The sequence below is a fragment of the Anas platyrhynchos genome, chromosome 2, assembly GCF_047663525.1.
Source record: "Anas platyrhynchos isolate ZD024472 breed Pekin duck chromosome 2, IASCAAS_PekinDuck_T2T, whole genome shotgun sequence".
Lineage (NCBI taxonomy): Eukaryota > Metazoa > Chordata > Aves > Anseriformes > Anatidae > Anas > Anas platyrhynchos.
The window spans coordinates 34,832,841-34,852,191 of record NC_092588.1 but is presented as its reverse complement, the minus strand read 5'-3'; the positions used below and the strand labels follow the sequence as shown (position 1 = coordinate 34,852,191).

The window sequence follows — 19,351 nt, the reverse complement described above, 5'->3', positions numbered from 1 at the left end:
AGCAAACACCTGAGTAAATGAACAACTGAGTGGAAAAAGAGGTTCTGTGGAAATGAGCTGTGTCAGGCCAATGACCACAGCTTCCACATTTGAAGACTCTCTTAAATAGCACGTCTATAAAATTGCAGGTATACATAAGCGGGGAGGTGGTTTTAAAAAAATAAATTGTTAACACTAGCAGTGCTATATATAGGTGCCAGGAGTAAATATTTTTATTTTGGTTTCAGGTTTCGAACAAACAAGAAGACCAAAATCTGGCGTGACACATTTCTGGTGGAAAGAGGGTAATTATTAGGGGTGAGAGAGTTTTGGAAGGGAACACTCTCTTGAACATGCTTTCCTTTCTGCTCTCTCCTCTTTCTCTTTATGGCCAGTGGAGTAGTAAATTTTGGAAGCTAACTTACAGGCCTGACTTGTTTTCTAATTTCCCACCACTGGCTATGCATGCTGCTGTGCTCCCAGATCCCTTCCCTCCAAGATATTTGAAGGCATACCCTCCTAGCAGCTCTCCTAGCCTATACCTCCTCCTTCTATAACATTGTCCCTGTGACCACTTATGTCATCATCTGACTCATTTTCTTTTCAATTCTCTGCTTCATATCCAGCTGTGCAATATCCTGTTATCAACTGATTTAGTATTTTCCACCACAGATCAGAAGCATTCTTCATTTTTGTTCTAGCTAAGACATACGTGTAAATGAGATTTATGACTATAGCTACTCTTTTCTCTGATACCTTTTTACTCTCCTGCCTTGACAATTACTGCTGAGAAAATTTTCTCTGGGTTAAAACTTCACAGCAATTTCCTTGTGGCATTTTATGGTTTTATGTATTATGAAAATCTTGTGTGATGTACTGCAAAACAAGACACACTGTGCTGAATGAGTATGAAAGCCCTGTAGTCTCTTCAGCTGGGTTCTTCATTCAGACAAATATTGCTTCAGCATATTTTCTTTTGTGAAAGAACATACGTTTATTTATGAATAGTGTTGAACTGTATCAATTAGACATATTTCAGTAGTTCTTATTTCTCATTGGGCAAATTCCAGCAAATAGCCTGAGCCCTTTTTTCACCACATGACCTTTTGTCATTAAAGTCACTAGCAGAAATGTGGGGATTTTCTCCCTTAGAAGACTTAAATATTCAAGTAGCTTTATTTTACCAGTTAAATTCACCATCTCCAGAGTTTAGAGTAATTTATGTAAAATATTCAACTTTTTTTTTTTTTAAAGAAAATTTCTACGAAAGAAGGAGGAAAACAATAAAAACACTCAGCAGTCTAATCAACTTCCAAAATATGAGAGGGTAAAAGAATTATGCCAACAAGCAAGATACCAAACAGCCTGTGAACAACCAGGGCAGGTAAGATACAGACAGTTGCAGTCCTCTTTGTGCTACAGGGAAATATGCATGTCTTTCACAAGGGATCAAATGAATATCAGGAATCTGTTTTTTGGATCCTTAGCAACCATCATGCTTTTTTATTTATTGGAACTCCTTGCATGAGGGAAGTGATTGTCATCTGGTGTTCAAGTATTGTGTTCAGCTTTGAGCCCCTCACTACAAGAAGGATACTGAGCTGCTGGAATGTGTTCAGAGGAGAGCAGCGAAGCTCGTGAAGGGACTAGAAAACAAGACTATGAGGAGTGGCTGAGGGGATTGGGTCTGTTCCATCTGGAGGAGGGGAGTCTGAGGGGAGATCTCATCACTCTACACAACTACCTGAAAAGAGGTTGTAGTGAGATGGGTGTCAGTCTCTTTTCTCAGGTAACAAGTTATAGGACATAAGGAAATGGCCTCAAGTTGCACCAGGGGAGGTTTAGAGGGGATATCAGTAAGAATTTCTTCACATGGTTAGGCATCAGAATAAGCTGTCCAGGGAAGTGGTGGAGTCGCCATCCATGGAGGTATTTAAGAGATGTGTGGACGTGGTGCTTATGGACATGGTTTACTGGTGGACTTGGGAGTGCTGGGCTAATGAGTGGACTTGATAATCTTAATAGACTTTTCCAACTGAAATAATTCTAAGAAATTAAGAAAAAATGAGTCACACTCCAAATTCTGCTCAACTGACTCTGAGTTAATGCTATATGGTAATGTGTAAAGCTGGATTTACCGGGGAAGGAATCGAAGGGAGCTGTGTGCCTTCACACTGACACCACCTCTGACCAGTGCAAGCGGGGGCTCTGGCACCATCTCACACCCTGCTGTCCTCCCACCCTATCCCCATCCCAGTCCCGCACACCTCTCCTGAGGAGTGCGAGGTGATCTCTCCCAGGCTGGCGCTCGCGCTTTTCCCTCAGATGTTTGCTTAGACCGCGGCAGCCGGCTGTAGGCCTGGCACTGAAATGCCGGCATGCTGTTTTGAAGGGGAGTATAAAGCTGTACTGTGCTCTGCTTGCCTTTGCAGCCACCCATGGAGCTTCACCCAGGGCAGGTAGAGCCCTGTAAAACAAACCCAAAGGCTCTCGGGAGAGCCTGCACACTTACAGATGTACGCCTTCCCCACCTTGCTCCTTGTCACTCATTAGAGCGTAGTGTTACGGTAAATCTCCGTTAATCCCACATTGGACTGGAGTATGTTTTGGCTGGCACATCCTTGGTCAGGTCCTCTGCCACAGTTCCCACCTCACACATGCTCTTTAAACGCAGCCACTTTTAAGGGGGTATGCACAATATCACAGTCTAGCCCAAGGGCAAAGTTTTCAGGAGTTCAAACACTGCCATTGTAAACAGAGATTAAATCTGAAAAACTGAATATTTTTATAAAAAAAATAAAGGAGATCAATGGAGTCATTTAGACTGTTAGACGCTAAAATGTTTAGTTTTAAAATACTAAAATATTTTCTTTGCAATTATTTCTTATATTTACTACCTCTTATGCCAAAATCCAAGTTTGGAATAATTTTCTTTTCCACATGTGAATAGACAAGGTTAAGTGTCCTGACCAGGTATCCCAGCTGAAGCACAAGGGAGGGCTGCTCCCAGCCCTGCTCCCAGGCCCTTTTGGAGAACTTGACTTTCCATCCTGTGTTGGATGGAAACTCGCCTTTGATCAAAGGGCAGAGGAAGGTGAATGTCTTGAGCTGGGAAGGAGCTGACAAGAGCAATGGTGCTTGATACCAGATCCACTGCCTATGGACTCCCCTCAGGGACCTTTAGATGCAGAAGACATGTTGGCTCCACAGAGCCCAGCAGCCAGCTCTCACGGCTGAATGAGAGGGACAAGGGTGAACTGATCTTCTTAAGACAAATTTTCAGCCTGAGCCACTGGTGCATATAAATTATGTTCTTAAACAAAGAGATCAGAGTTGTCCCTGATCCCTCTAACATCCTGAAGGCTTCCTCCAGGGATACACATTTGCGGACAGAGCATCCTGAGGTGTATTAGTGCATCCTCTCGGCATGCTCTGAGCTTGTTCAACCCATGGTGCACAAGCCTGTCTCTCATGACCCATTCACTCCTGTTCCAACCTTGTGAAGCAAAGGCAACTTCTCTTGCAGGGGCTGGCTACACATGGTACTTGTGGGCAAGTCAGTGTAGCATAGACTGGATGTGAATTTAAAGAGCAGCAGTAGAATAACATAAACTTCAGTGAGGCATTGCAGTGTGAAGTAAGTGTCTGCAGGATTTTTTCCACTTAGTAAAATTCTTGTAGAAAATTAAAAGTTAATGGACCAAATAATTTCACTTTAGCCCAGATGGTTTCCATTGTTTAATATGAGGGATCATAGTTTAATATGAGGTTCCTCCAGCAGATTTCACCTAATTGCTTTGCACCTCTCGGAAAAAGGTAACATTTGTATGTGGTTCTTAATTTCAATTCATTTTATCTTTTGAGATTAGTAGCTTTCATTTCAATTACAAAGGTGCACATATAAAAAAAAAAAATCTTCATATTAATTTATGATTGCTTATGTAGTACTTCCTACTCTAATTAGTTGTGCTTAAAATCATTTTAATTAAAATCACCTTCTTAGACTTGTGATTCCTGACAGATTTTTAGAGAATGAAATTACTGGTCAATGGGAAGTTGCTGCTAAACATCTGGAACTAAGAATAAACATTTATTGAATTAATACACTGTCTAGTGCATTTAGAGAATGTTCTTCATTTTAACTTACTTTAGTCAATATCTAGTTCATTTGAAATCAAGAATGCAATTGGGATTTGAAAAAGACGATAATTCATTTTTATTGTTCTAAAATGATGTGTGATACTGAGACCTGCTACTTCCAGTCTCCAGGGATGTGGTACTCAGGAAAATAATTGGTTTAGCTCATTTTATATTTAATAAGTAACCCATTAATTAATTAATTAAAAAAAAAAACTAGCATAGTTAAGACAATTTTCAAATTAAAAATTTCATTTTTCTGTATTTTTCTACTTCTGGTGTCTATCAAAAAGTACTTTAACATAAAAAATAAAAAAATAAAATATTAAACACCTGTAAAATTGTTGTAATTGTTCCATAATTACTTAAAGTCTAACTACTGTTTGTTTAAAAGAGAAAAGAAATGTAGGTTATAGATTATATTTAGCTTTAAGTTAGCAAGACCTATGAGTTACAGAAAAAAATGGTTTGGTTTCATAAGAGAAAATAGTTATAAAATATATATGCAAAATAAAGTTAAACTTCTTTTATCATGATTTTTTCTGATTTAAATTTTTTTTAGCACCATTGATAGATTGAATCATTTTCATTGTAGAGCACCTTCCCCCCCCCCCCCCCCCCTTTTTTTCACAATCCCCCTTTTATGGGAAGATGATTTCCAAAAGTTCTGTCACATCCTTGAGAGCATAACAGAAATTAGATGTGCACAACTGCAAGGACATGTTTCACTTCTGAGTTATGTTCAGCCAGTCATTAACTTGAACCAGCAGTGAGCCCTTGTGAAGGGGAGAAGCATGCATACTGAGCTGCATTAGAAATAACACAGCTAACAGGTCATGGGAAGTGATTGGTTGGTGTGCATTTGGGTTGGGACCTCCATTAGCAGTGGGACACTAGTGAGCTGGAGTATGTCCAGTAGAGGACCCCAGAGATGGTCAGGAGATACTGAGGAGGGGCAGAGGTTTGTTTAGACAGGAGAACAAGAGGCAAAGAGAGATCTAATTGCTGCCTTCAGCTAACTAACAGCTACTTAGAGAGAAGACAGACCCACGCACTTCTTGGAGGTGCACAACAGAAGCAACAGGCAAGTTGCAGCGAGGAAAATTATGACAAGGTGTATAGAAAAAAATGTTACCGTAAGAGTGATTAAGCACTGGTGCTGGTTGTCCAAAAAGGCTGTAGAAGATCCATCCAGGGATATTTTCAAAACCTAATAAAGTTGTTCCTTCTTTGAGGAGGACGTTGGACTAAACGACCTCCAGATGTTCCTTCCAGTAATTTCACATGCTCCTGTTTTTTTACTTGCTTAATTCCTGGACATGAGGATTTTGTGTTTTCTTCTCCTCCTCAACTTCATAACTAGGGAAGGATTTTTAATTTTGTCTGTCCTGTAAATGGGTATAGGTCACCTGCAATGTTTGAAAATGGTCTGAACTTTTCTTGGTCTGAAAATGGTCTAAACTTTTGGGTAGACCTGTGCGGTGTCAAGAGTTGGACTTGATGATCCTTAAGGGTCCCTTCCAACTCAGGATATTCTATGATTCTATGAAAATGGACCGGTTTTCAGCTTCTGACGTGACCTAGTTGTTGACCTGTGCTTACCAGCATCACACAGTTGATCCTGTCCCACCCAGGCCAGAGTCATTCCCACTGCTTAGTTTTGGGGGTCAGGGTGAGAGTTTCCTGCTTCACATCCCACAGAGGGCTGCAAGAAATTATGAAGGGAACCATAGGTTTGCTTCTGAATTTGTTGGCCAAATTTGTCACCGGTTTATGTGGTGTAGCTTACTAAGGTCACCTTTTCAATTGTTTTAGTAGTGACTATTGATGATTTTTGTCACAAAAATAGTATACAGGTATGTTTTGTTTTGTTTTTATATATATTTCATTGATACATATTTCCCCTCTCAGTTTTACTGTAATGAGGTACACATTACAAAAATAACTATTCATTGGCATCATTGTTACCCATGTCGTCATTTTAAACTGGGAAACAATTGATGCAAATTTTAACTAAAATTGTGTTAATTTTCCAGGAAAGCAGAAATAACAGCATGTAACAAATGTTTCTCTGGATTAACGTAGCCTTATCGTGGCACAAATCTCTCAGATTTCCATTGAAATAAGATGAGATGAGAATATATGTTAGTTCAGGAGGTTTAGAGGCAAGCCACTCTTAAATCCTGTGGCAGGTTATTTTTGTTGAACTCACTCCATCTTCCTACCCATGAAATTCTTCTGGGTACTTTTGAAAATATCAAAAAAAGAGCATGTTAATGATGTTTTCATTTATACCTTTTCTTTCTCTCTTCCCTTACATAAACATGTAATTAATGAGTTTAGTTAATTCATCAGTATTTATTCTTTCTCTCTCACCAGCCTGAGTCATTTTCCTGAGGCAAAATTTTTACTTCTGGGACTTAACGCTGTTTCTCAGATAGCAGTTACCTTCTGAGGTCTTGTGCTGAGTCCTGGTGTCTCCAGTGCACTGTTCAATCCATAATTTATAATCAGTATCAAATCCATAGCCAAACATGCATTTTTATCCTCTTGTAAAAAATACACAAAACCACAACGTTATTTTAAAATTTTCCCAGCAGAGGGAAAAAAAAAAAAAAAAAAAAAAAGCCACCCTCCCAAAATGAGGACTGTGAAGCTTTGTGTTTAAAATTTGAACTCTTAGGTTGGATGACTCAGCAACCAAACCTAGACTCAGGTCTGTTTATTTTATGGGCATACATCTCCAACCATCTGCTCTGCACTACCTGCCAGTTTGTAAACAGCGAAGGTCTGAAACTTGTAAAGATCTGTAGTCTGCTGCCAGCTCAGATAAACACTGACAGTGGGCAGAATGGAAAACTGTGTCATGCTACGCAGGTTTGTATGGCATGCATGCCCATGAACCCAAACCAAGCTACATAGGTGCCATGCCACAGTCACTGACCTTCCTTGTGCTCATTTTTTTTTTTTTGGTCAGCTTTAGAGATGCAGAATGCTGTACGTACTCACAAGGAAGTATTCCAAAGCTGCCCTAAAGAAATAGTGTTCTGCTTGGAGAATATCCCTGAAGACTGTACAATGAAATTTTACTTAGATTAGATCTCAATGTATTTTACAGTCATTTAAGGCTTTACAGGTAGTCACTGGAGACATGCTGTTGAATCCAAGCATCAGCTCTGCGGTAAATGTGCAAGATTCTTCTGGCTGTGATCCAAAGAGCACGTTATGCAGTCTGTACAGACCCCTTATTTCTCATTAATCCTTTGACATTTAAAAATCTAGCATAAGAATTGAATTTTATTATTCATATTTATATTTATCACATTATCATATCAGCATTCAGTATAAGCATGTCTGTTTTAACACTGAAAGAATACTTGCCATCAATCAGCTTACAGATAATATTGTAAAGGAAATTAGAATGTGGCTTATTAGGTGTAGTCTGGTTTGGCTCAAGTATCTATGTTCTCATAAAATAAATATCACAGACCATACATTTGTAAAGGTCAGCTTTATGACCAGCTGCAGAGTATGAATAAAAACACATAAGCTGGTAAGAGCTGGACAGAAGTGTCAGATGGCTGGCCAGGAACTGACAGCCAGAACCCAGGCACCCACTAAAACCCAACTAAAATTATGATATGGCACATAAACATCACTCATTGATCCTCCTGGTTTCAGAACAACCTCTTGACAATTACAGGAATAGAAAGGCACTGGTCATGAGTATGCAGGAGTGCATTAATGTATTGCTATTCCATATGCTGCCTCCTGCCTCAGCTTGTTTCTCCATTTTCTATCATACTGCACCTATTCAAGCAGAGCTTCTTACAACATTGTCAAAGTGAGATATTAGCAGCCCAGACAGAGTAGATTAATGTAAGAAAGAAAGCTTTTTCTTTTTTCTTTTTTCTTTTTTCTTTTTTCTTTTTTTTTTTCTTTTTTCTTTTCTTTTTCTTTTTCTTTTTTTTTTTCTTTTTTTTTCTTTTTTCTTTTTTCTTTTTTCTTATTCTTACTTCTTTTTCTTTTTCTTCATAGTAGCAACATTCATTTGGTTTGAAAGCAGTGTCAGTTAATCCCGTCAACCTATTTTGCCAGAACATCAGTTCAAGGCTGGTTCTTTGCCATCTGTACATTGGTACCACCTTTTCTTAATCATAATTCAGAAGGGCATCTACACATAGGCTTAACTGGAAGCATATGTGTTTGGGACCAGTCATGTGCTTAAAGCTAAGTGCATACTTCAGTGCTTTCACAACAGCTTTTGCAGCTGTTGCTCAGTTTGGACCCTCCAGAGTCATCCCTCACAGCTGACAGAATCATACCTGCAATTTTGTTGCTCAAGATTTCATAGGAATTGCTAGAAATTATGATATCCCTAGTTAAAATACTATCTTTCTTATGGCTTACAACCAAATATGAAGATAGGTTCCTTTATCTCCAAAGATAATCCTTCAAAGCATGCTATTTTGTATTTCAGCCTAAATATTTCATATTTCAGCCTAAATATTTAAGCTTCCTAACAAACAGAGGGCAGTTCTTTCCAGATTTGACAATTCTTCAAATCTAAGCAATTCTGAATCTGAAGCACCAGCTCCATTCTGGATAAAATCCAGAGATATTCCAGTCTGGGAAGGTCTTTCTCTGGTTTCATCTCTTCCATAGCACAGCTATGTTCAGCATTTTTGCTACCATCTTATCAGGGTTCCCTAACAGAAATACCTTTTGGTGAAATGCCAAACTGAGAAGCAGTTTGATGTACCAAAAACATTTACATAGAAAATACAGATTACACAAGAATCATTTTTATGACTTTCTGTAGAACTCCTTGGTGGTTGTCATTTGCAGTGTTTTAATTCTAAAGTATCCATTGAAATACAGTATAAATTAAGTCCTCTGCAGACTAAATGTGTATGATCCAGTAGGAACCAATTATTATTGTCATTACTATTTATAGCCAAATGGCTAAATCTATCTTTGAGTGTCATTGGCTCCTATTTGCTTGAACCTGAAAGCAGAGATTTGTTGGATAATAACAAGTTTGTTGATGTTGAGCTGCTACTACAGACAAGCTAATGGATTTGGTAAGGAATGCTATGTAGGTGATGTTTGATATCTTGACCTAAGCAAGTAGACTTCTAAAGCTGACAATAAGGTTCATGCATTTTTGTAAACTAGAAAACTGCTAAAGCCATGACATTTAAAATCAATCATGTCTATACATCAAAAATGCAACACTGTATAATCTGAAAACCTCCTCCTAGGTCATTTTCTGTCTTCTGTTTCTTAAACACTGTGAAGGAGCTTGAAACTGGCAAATTTCATATAGTTATTTCCGTTATACAATGATTAATTTCTTCATTCTTGTTTTCTCCTCAACTTCTGTCCCTATGAATTTAACTGAATGTATTTATAAAGTCTCTTCTACCTTCCCCCCTATATTACATCAGTTTTTACAAGACAAATCACTTCCTGATTTGTTGAACCACTGACCATTGCACTTTTGGGGAAGACTTTCTCAGGGGTTAAGGCTATATACATATATATAGTTGTGTTTGAATGTATTCTAGAGCTGAGAGTGGTTCGACAAATGGCAGTCCACTTGTAAACTCGAGGAGATTTTTATTAAACCAAAATGCAACAATTCCAAATTCCCTGAGTGAGCCTGACACACTATCCTTGTGAAACAGCTGTTCAATATTCAAACACAGTTGAATTGTGACTACACAGAGTAACCAGGAGCACCTAGGAGCCTCGGTTAGGACCAAGGTTCATGACTACACTGAGGAAATGCACAGAGGACATGGCCTTAGCCTGGAAACATTTCTCAGTATTCAGGTCCAGTTCAGCAGAAATAAACTGCTGATGATCTGTGCTATTTACTATAGCCAGCTAATTACAGGGCACTTCTCAATATGCTGTGTGAGATTGCCTCTTTGAATGGCACAGAGCAAACAAGAAGACTCAGTTCTTATTGCAGTAGCACTCCCTAAACCAGATTCCCGTGCTGGTACTGCCAAGTCCCCTGGCATCCAGGCAGATCTGCTCAATGCTAATAGAGGAATTTGGTACACATGTACAGTCCATGGCAGCGTTTTCATCTAAACCCTTTCCAACTTAAATCATACCTTTCTAAGCAGGAAAAAAAGAGAAATCAGATCTTGATGGCATGTTTAAGTTCATGAAGCCTTCCTTTTCATGCTTTATCTTAGCATTCCCTAGGATGAATAATAATACTTCAACAGTCATACATTACCAAAATCAAAAAGTCATACAATACCACCTGTATTGTTGCTGTGTTGTGTTTCTAGTCACGTTTTTCAGTGTTTCATAGCTTTGTGATAAGATCTGACAAGATATTTTACACTGAAGTGTTTACTGCAAATACAGGGTAATTAAATTGCATCAAGACCCTTAACTTGCCTACTGCTTTTCTACCTTACATGAATTGTCTAATTAATTTCTGCTCTATATATAGCTGTAGCAACTCTCTCAAAGATGTGACGATCTATTAGCTAAACAATGTTGATTTGAAATCCTGCTTAAGTGGATATTTACAGTGCAGCACAGCACAATGACTCGTGCTAAATGTATATGCCTTAGGTATCATAGGATCATATTGAAATAGATTTACTTAATTTTAAGGCTGTGGCACAAACTGATTGATATCAGGAAATCGTGACCCTAGGTAGCTACCACGTCATTTGCTGTTGACTTGCTCACATAGCTCTAAGTTGCAGGTGGAGCTGTGCCAGCTGCAGCACAAAGCAAAGTGACCCAGTACAAACAATACTCTTTTAATCCACCCATTTACTCCCCTTTGCCTTTGAAATGACTTTATAAGGGCAAACTTATAAATCCCAGATGAAAATACATCATGCCAATGACATCACCAGAGGAAAAGCTCCTGCTGTGGTCTTACTGCAGTCCATGCAAGCCCTCCCATCCAGCAGCAGGCATGCATACTTAGGCATTCAAACTTCAGGTTGGGCAGAGATTAAAGGACCTTGAGCTCCCAAGTGATGCTCAGCTCTTTTGCACCTTTATATCTAAACTGCTTCTGCAACTTGCTCTTCCACCTTTGCTTCCCCTCTGAAGTTCAACCAAAGCGGAAGGAAAGCTGGAGGTAGAGAGCTGAGGACAGAGCAAAATCATTGCTGGAGGGTAGGTGATGAAATGAGAAGAAAGAAGGAAAAGATGAGTCAATGACAGACAAAAAGGCTGGCATAGGTTAAGTTTCACAGCATGACTGAAAGGATTTAACAGCTTGCTGCAGCAAAATGGCAGGGTCCTGCTTTTCCTTTCCAATTTCTTTTCTTTCTTTTCTTTTCTTTTCTTTTCTTTTCTTTTCTTTTCTTTTCTTTTCTTTTCTTTTCTTTTCTTTTCTTTTCTTTTCTTTTCTTTTCTTTTCTTTTCTTTTCTTTTCTTTTTTTTCTTCTTTTTTTCCTTTTCTTTCCTTTCTTTTCTTTTCCTTTCTTTTCCTTTTTCCCTTCCCTTTTCCCTTCCCTTTTCCCTTCCCTTTTCCCTTCCCTTTTCCCTTCCCTTTTCCCTTCCCTTTTTCCTTCCCTTTTCCCTTCCCTTCCCTTCCCTTCCCTTCCCTTCCCTTCCCTTCCCTTCCCTTCCCTTCCCTTCCCTTCCCTTCCCTTCCCTTCCCTTCCCTTCCCTTCCCTTTTATTATTTTATTATTATTCCCTTCCTTTCTTTTATTGTTTTATTTCTTTTTTCTTTTTTTTTTCTTTTTTAGCCCTTCTTTTCTCTTACTGATAGAAACTAAGTCATCTTGCAGCCAGAAGCAGGGACCATCCCTTATTCCTATGGCAACGATTAATTGTTAGATCAGCATAGTTGTCTTGTGAAACATCAATATAAGAAGGAAACTAAACATGGGGAAAATAAGAAAATGTATATAAATTAAAAGTTAATGGAGATATAATTAGTTTATATATATGGCAACATTTTAGGTTTTTTTTATAATTATTATTTATGGATAAATGGAGACTCAGAAACCAAACCTAATATTACTGGATTTCAAAGAATAGTTTGGTATTCATAATGGGAAGGAAGGTAGAAAATGGGGGCTGAAAAGGGGCAGCACATCAGTCATAATCTTCTTTTATGTGCATTAATGCATTTTATAGATCTAAAATGAGCAGAAGGACCATTATGTCTTACTGCATAATGCATGCTTGGATTGTGATTGTACTGGTATGGGCAGGTTTTCAGGAAAGTTAGTCTAAAAATTCTGTCTCAGAAATCTGAAGCATCTTCATAATGACATTTTTTTAAGTTAAAAAAAAATAATGAACTGAATCACATTTAATCCCTGTTTTAGATAGAGACCTGTCATTGGCTCTTATGAAACACAGAGAGTCTTGTTTCAATGTTAGTCATAATAATCTTAAATTTTTTCTAAATGGCTATTGAAGCCACTCCTGGAACCTCTTGCTATATTTAATGTTAGACAAATAAAATATTTATTTTACTTTAAAATGGTGCTTTTGTGACTCGTTAAAAACTAGTACCACATGTTTATAAATGTAGTTCGTACCTAAAACACACGGGAACTATAATGTAGCAGTCACTTCTTATCCTGTAACAAGCTTGTCTTATCATGATACAAAGAGTGCACATGCTAATACAGAATACAGTCTTGCAAAGTGTTATGGCTCTCAGACACCTTTCCATGTAGAAAGTCACCTTGTCACATGTAGGTGTAGGTTTGCACTGAAAGCCTGGGAATGAGTATAATTTCTCAGACAGCAGTCAAAGGCGTGCAGGCCCATGTCCTTTTAAACATGGTTTAGTGTTCAGAGATCAAAGTCGCACCAAACCACCAGCAAGCCCCCTGAGTCTGTGATCCATCATTTAGCTCAACCCACGTTAGGCCAGAGTGTGCTTTCATGGAGCTGTGGTTCAAAGCCAATATTTCACCATTTCATAGAGGGATGATGCTGCCATTAAAAGCACCACAGAAAGCCTGAAGCAGTTATGTTTTGGGGACGGGAGTAGTGTTAAGTATGTGCTAGATTATATATTTTCCCTCTCCTTCTCCATGCTCTTTAAAGTGACTGCTGTGTATAAGGCAGGAATTGTTTTCTCTTGTGTACAACCACATCAACTCACTCCTCAGGTTATCAGGTCAGCAAATCTACCTGAGGCTTAGTTTTCTTTCTTCATTCTTCAGTCAGCTTGACAGCACCGCCAAAACAGTCCAGAGCAGTCATTAGCTAATGGAAGAGACTTACTGAAATGTGTCTGCTCTGATACTAGTGTTCATTTCAAAAATCAAGTTGGAGACTGCATTAGGACCAGCATCTAGCTGTCTTGCTTTTATTAATGAGGCAAGAGAAAGCTCAGCTACTCATTCATGAGAACCCAAAAAAGGACACCATACAGGCAAACTTAGCTGAAACTGTAACTAAAAGGTTCCTGTTATAAATCGCATTATTGAATTGTGTTCTCCACACTATCCAGCCAAACTTAATTGCTTCATATGAAGTCTGATCATTGTGGCTTAGGATGCATAAGTGAAGGAAGCTCACTGGTTAATGGTTGCATTAGAACTATAAATAAACATAGCTATTTCTAGTTCTCCCTATTGTTATTTGGGCTAAACTGACTTAAAATCACAGGCTTCTTAGCATGTGTGGTGTGTTACGTGTGCTAGCTATAACTCCACAGCCATATAGGGCAAGCTTTGGGCATGGGCAAAGGAGGGCTGGTCTGTCAGCACCTATCCTTAGGGGAAAAATAAAGAAATAAAAAAGAAGAAAAAAAAAGTGCTTTTCTAAAGACAGTTCAGTGCAGAGAGGAAATTAAAGTCTCAGTTGCTTTCTGTTTTGAAATGTGAAGATGGTGGGATCCACTGGAAAAATCCACCTGGATTCTTCCATCTGGATTTAGTCATGTTGATAATCAAGTCAGACAGATATTGTGCAGACAAGCTGGAAAAAAACTCTGTTTCCTCTCATTCTCCCTCACTTGCTCTGATATTCAGCACATGTACAATGTTGTACAGGTACTCCTTTCGGACTGCACCTTTTCCTCCCAGACTTGATACAAATCTCAAGACTTAGTGATCCAAAGGAGTTTATCCAAGTTCATTTATTTGTTTGCCGTCCCTGAGGCTTTTGCCTTTGCTCTTTTCTGGAAGTTTTTCCACCTGCTGGGTGGAGTGAGGGGGCTGCAGATATTACACTTTTCAGGCTTCTCCCTTCTCACAGAAAATATGAAGAGTCACTGATATTTTCAGTTCTGTGTGGCATGGTTCACAGGGATATGTGTTACGGTGCAGTTCCTACCTCTGGCCTCTGGTAGGGAAATAAATTACATGTTGTTAGAGTTTTATGTATTTTTGCATAAATCACATCTACAGTTTGTCCTAGTCTTTTCCAAGGAACCCCACAAGTTCTTCTTCATCTGTGGAGATTTTTTATTTTCCCCAGAATCATGCTAGAGATTACAAGTTACAGAACAAAGAAGCAAAGTTTGTTTTTTCAAAGGGAAAAAAAGTTGGTGAAAACAGCCCTGACAGCTGTGCTCTGTGGCTCAGTAAATTAAGAGTTTTTACTTGCTCCTTTCAGGGATGTGTTTAGTCTAGATACTCTTGATTTATACATCTTTTTTGGCTGGGTTGTATTTTATTTTTTTTTCTGCAGATTTGCAGTGATTTCATTCAAGCTTATGTTTTCCTAGCATGGGAGATATGTTGAGAAGAATGAGTGAGTTTAGTTCCTTAAAATGTTACCCATCTCAATCTGTTCTTTAAGGGACTGCTTAGTTCTTAAAAGAAATTTGCTTGCCATATTTTACAATCCACCTGAAAGTAGCAGGGGTTTGACAGGCTGCTGGGAAATCATCTTCATGTCTCTCCCTCTCTCACAGAAGTGGCAGTGCACGGAGGATGCCTCTGGCAAGCTTCGAATTCACAAATGTAAGGTATCTAGTGACATACTTGCCATCAGGAAGAGGACCCGCAGCATCCACTCCCGGGGATACAGTGGTAAAGACAAAGACTGCAACTGTGGAGATGCTGATTACCGAAACAGCAGGACCCAAAGAAAAAATCAAAGACAGTTCCTGAGAAACCCTAACGCACAAAGTAAGTGTTATCAGATCTCTCCTATGCTGAGGCAAAGAACAGGGGGGAAAGGCTCACAGATTTAACAGCATACTCTTGTTTTCACCTCCGTGTACAATGAATACATATGTAATTGGCAGTCAGGTTCTGCATAATTGCCTCTGTAATAACAATGATAATAACTAAAGTTGTCGCTTACACCACAGCAGGGAATACTCTTTGGGCTGGCTGCGGCAGCGATGCGCTGGTGCCACCTATCGCACTGGTGGCACACAGGAACTTGGTGACATCTGCGGACGAGCCAGTGCCCTTATTTGCCAAGGCAGCCAAAGCAAGTGCTTTCTTGCATCGCTAACACTGAATCCAAACGCTGTCTGATGCTATCCCAAAGATCTCTTTTACGTGAGGCATTGAGGTGCCGTGACTGCTGGCAGAATTAATTTCTGCCCAGCTGCAACTTTCAGGCAAGCCTGTACCGGGATCCCTGCAAGGAAACAGGTTAGATTGCAGTGTCCTCTAGTGGAGCGTGGGCTAAAGCGAATGCACAAGCAGGCTTTGAGTCAGCAGCCCTTGGGCTTGCCTCTGCTAAGGGTTTATACAGCAAAAGAAGCCGCTATTTTAAATGGAATGGGTATTTTCATCTATCTGCCTGGTAACGAATGTCTATCTGTTCTGTAGCCATTACAATAAAAGTGGAATTGGATTTCAGGAACTTTGTTCAAGAGCTCCTGTGCTTGGTTCAGAGCACTGGACTGAAGAATGAAATAGATGGGCCCCCAAAACAGGAAGATTGCAGAGACATGAGTTAGAAAACTTAGAAGATGCTGCACAGATGTCTATGAAATAAGAAAATAATGGCAGTGTAATTCAAAATATTTCCTGATTTAAAGCCTCCTCCACTCTGTATGCGAAGAATCCCTGGTATTCTTTGTACATTCAACCGCAATATTGTCTGTCTTAAGTTCTCTCATTGTTCAGACTAAATGCTGCCGTGACATAATTTCTTCCATTTGTTGAATATGATCTAAGGAACTTCACAACATGCACAGGCAGACCACTGCTGAAAAGTCTCCATGTCACAGCCTGCTGGGGTGATTCTCAGACTGTGCAATGTGCCCCCAGGTGATCATTTCAAGAGGAGATACCTTCCATACACCTTGGAAAGAGAAGGGTTTCCAGGGTGCCAACAAGGGCTCGGTAGGAATTGCAACTGAGGGCAGTGACTTGGAGAGAGAAAGTGAAGAAAGTGGGAAAGGGACAAACAAGTATCGAGAGCATTTGAAGGGGCATCAGAAAAGGTCAATTTGTTATGCTTTTCTCCTTTACAATATTTTTACTCCTCTTCACTTCTCCTTCTGCTCCACTTCTTATTCTGCCTCCTCTGCCAAATCCCCTTAGTGCTTGTCTGAGGAGAACAGAGGTGATGATGAGGCATTGTTAAGGGAAGGGCTAGTTCAGGCCTCAGTTTTTAGATGACATTTGGGTAAGATGCTTATGTACTCTAAAATCTTTCAGTCTCTTGATTAATAAGTAGCATCATCAGAGATTGCTACAACACCAGAATTTGTCCCATATGATCTTGTGAATCTTTCTTCATTATTTTATTGATGATTAATATGGTTGTAAATCAGAGAGAGGCTTTGAAACTACGTGGTTTTGTTTTGTGTTTTTTTCTCTTTAGGAAGATAAATGTCTTCACTGCATGACTGGGAAGCCTTTTTTCACCTCACAGCAGGCAACCACTGAAATAGTTTAGAAGGACAGGGTGGTTTGAATGAAGAGCTGAATGAGGCTCACTATCTGCACTTTCAATAGATTCTTTCAGGAAAGGCTCAGTATGAGTCTCTCAAAGGCACTAGCAGAAAACTTGCAGGAGAATCTATCCTGTATGCCAAAGGCAGTACTTTCTTAGAGCTCCCACTTTATTCTGCTGCATAAATTGTTATTAATTATTAGGTAACAAAAATGTGTTCAGTATAGATGCAACAAATGGAAAGTGATGCCCTACAACCAATTTTTTTTTTTTTTACAAGCTGAATTATGTATATCCAGAGATCTTTGTGTTTGTGTCTAGACAGAATATACTTTGGTGTGGTACTTACTATGGATTTTATCAGTTTGATTTGGGACAAGGTAAAAAGTGAAGGTGTTCCAGGCTGAGCCCAAACACAATTATTCCTGAACACGGCAATAAAAAATACTCAGAAGAGTTAATTATCGTGATTAATCTGACTCATATGCAGCTGTACTTGCAGAGTTCAAAAACTGTAATTAAAAGAGCTTTAAGCATGGCACTGGGCAACCAGCTCTAGGTGGCCCTCATTAAGCAGGAGGTTGGACCAGATGATCTCCAGAGATCTCTTCCAACTTCAACCATTCTGTGGTTCTGTTACCCTATAAGTTCACTCTGATCCTACAGTGCAGGATGTCTATGACTTGTACATATAGATACGGATGATGTATGTGTGTGTAGGAGTATCTGTACATAGATAGATAATCCCATGGTTTCTGTTTTGTTGTTGTTGTTGTTTGTTTTTCTGAGTGCCTCATTCTAGATGACTATTTCTGAGATACCGATTTTATTTGGAGATATATATTAAGTGTGGCATAAAGTCAGCCTAGCATGAAATGCAAAATCTGAAGCATTCAGAATTTCATGCTACTAATGAAAGTGTGGTCCCTGAATTATCAAAAAATAATTAAATAAGCTTCTGCAAAGCCACAGGAAAAATAAGCTGTTTTATTGAACAGCCTTCTTGCATTTTGGAATGTGCTGGTTGTTCATGGCATTACTTGTAGATATGTATATGCAACCATGAATGTTTCTTTCTTCTTCAGAATACAAACCACGATTTGTTCACACTCGCCAAACACGATCCTTGTCTGTGGAATTTGAAGGTGAAATATATGACATAAATCTGGAAGAGGAAGAACTGCAGGTGCTAAAGACGAAAAGTATCACCAAACGTCACAATGCTGAAAATGAGGAAGGTGCAGAGGAAACCAATAGTGCTCCTGGTGACACAATGGTTGCTGATGGCACTGATGCTATAGGTCAACCCAGTTCTGTCAGAGTAACACACAAGTACAGTTGCTTTTTCTGTTTTTGTTTGCTTGATTGTTTGTTTGTTTTCCTTAAGATAAAGTCTTTTTCATTTTCTAATTGCAATCTCTCTCTTTCATTATTTTAATAGAATATTAAAATTTAGTTCCTATATAAAAGAATTTAAACTATCATTGCAGATAATTTTAGATCTGCCTGAGTTGTGCTTGTTAGTAGGTGGAATCATGTAACTTTAATATGTGTGTTTAAGGAGGCATCCAGTTACAGTTTTATCTCTGAGGGGGAGTAGGCATCTCTAGAGGGGGATTCTTACTCTGTTTCAAAACATGTATCTTATGATAGATTAATCACCCCATGAAGCTGACTCTCTTGTTGTTCATTATAAAATCTGGGCTACCATCTTAGCACAGAGGCCTAAATTTTAGATCACTGTAATCCCACTCCATGTGAAGACAGATTAGATCAGCTATACCATCTTTCTTAATACTTAGGTGTTTGTAAATCTAACATTACCTAAGCTACATTAGATATGTTTATCCCTAAAGAGACCTGCAATCATTTTTCCATCATGAAACATACCTGGATTTCAATTTTTAACTCTACCCTACATCTGAATGAAAAGGCAAAAATTTCAAAGTATTTTTCATTTTAAAAAGCTAGTATGATCTGAAGTCAGGCAACACAGGTAACAAAAATATTCTATTAATCTTCCTATCACATTTAAAATATAAATAGAATTTTTTTCTCTCCTTTCAGAAACATCGAATATAACATACATGTTAATTTTGAACAAATAAAAATTATTCTTTCTTTATATTAATCATTTGCAAGCATGGCATTAATAAAGCCTTAAGTGGCTTTATAGAAAAATGATTATTTCTCCATAGCGAGTTTTGACTTTTACTAAGTAATATTCTCAGAATTCCAGTTTGTGAGTGAGGAAAAAATCATAATAGGAGAAGATGGGAAGAGATAAGCATCTAAATCTTTCTTCTTTTCTTTTCAAAAAATTTAAAAAGGGTTCTGATGGAGCAGGGCCCAAAAAAAGGCTGTGTCTATAAAACTGGAATATTTCTATATTTATGGATGTT

The 19,351-nt window shown here is 38.7% G+C and overlaps 1 protein-coding gene across 11 annotated transcripts in view; it reads left to right on the top strand.

Moving 5' to 3' along the window:
- SULF1 (sulfatase 1) overlaps positions 1 to 19,351 on the top strand; it is a 130,418-nt gene that overhangs the window by 94,015 nt on the left and 17,052 nt on the right. For all 11 annotated transcript variants that reach the window (XR_011807475.1, XM_072034530.1, XM_013099339.5 and 8 more), the window contains 4 exons: positions 228 to 284; positions 1,234 to 1,363; positions 15,001 to 15,217; positions 18,035 to 18,281. Coding sequence is in view for 10 of the 11 variants with exons in the window: in XM_072034530.1 (XP_071890631.1) it covers positions 228 to 284; positions 1,234 to 1,363; positions 15,001 to 15,217; positions 18,035 to 18,281 (651 nt within the window). In the remaining variant the exon portion in view is untranslated. The remainder of the gene's footprint in view (positions 1 to 227; positions 285 to 1,233; positions 1,364 to 15,000; positions 15,218 to 18,034; positions 18,282 to 19,351) is intronic.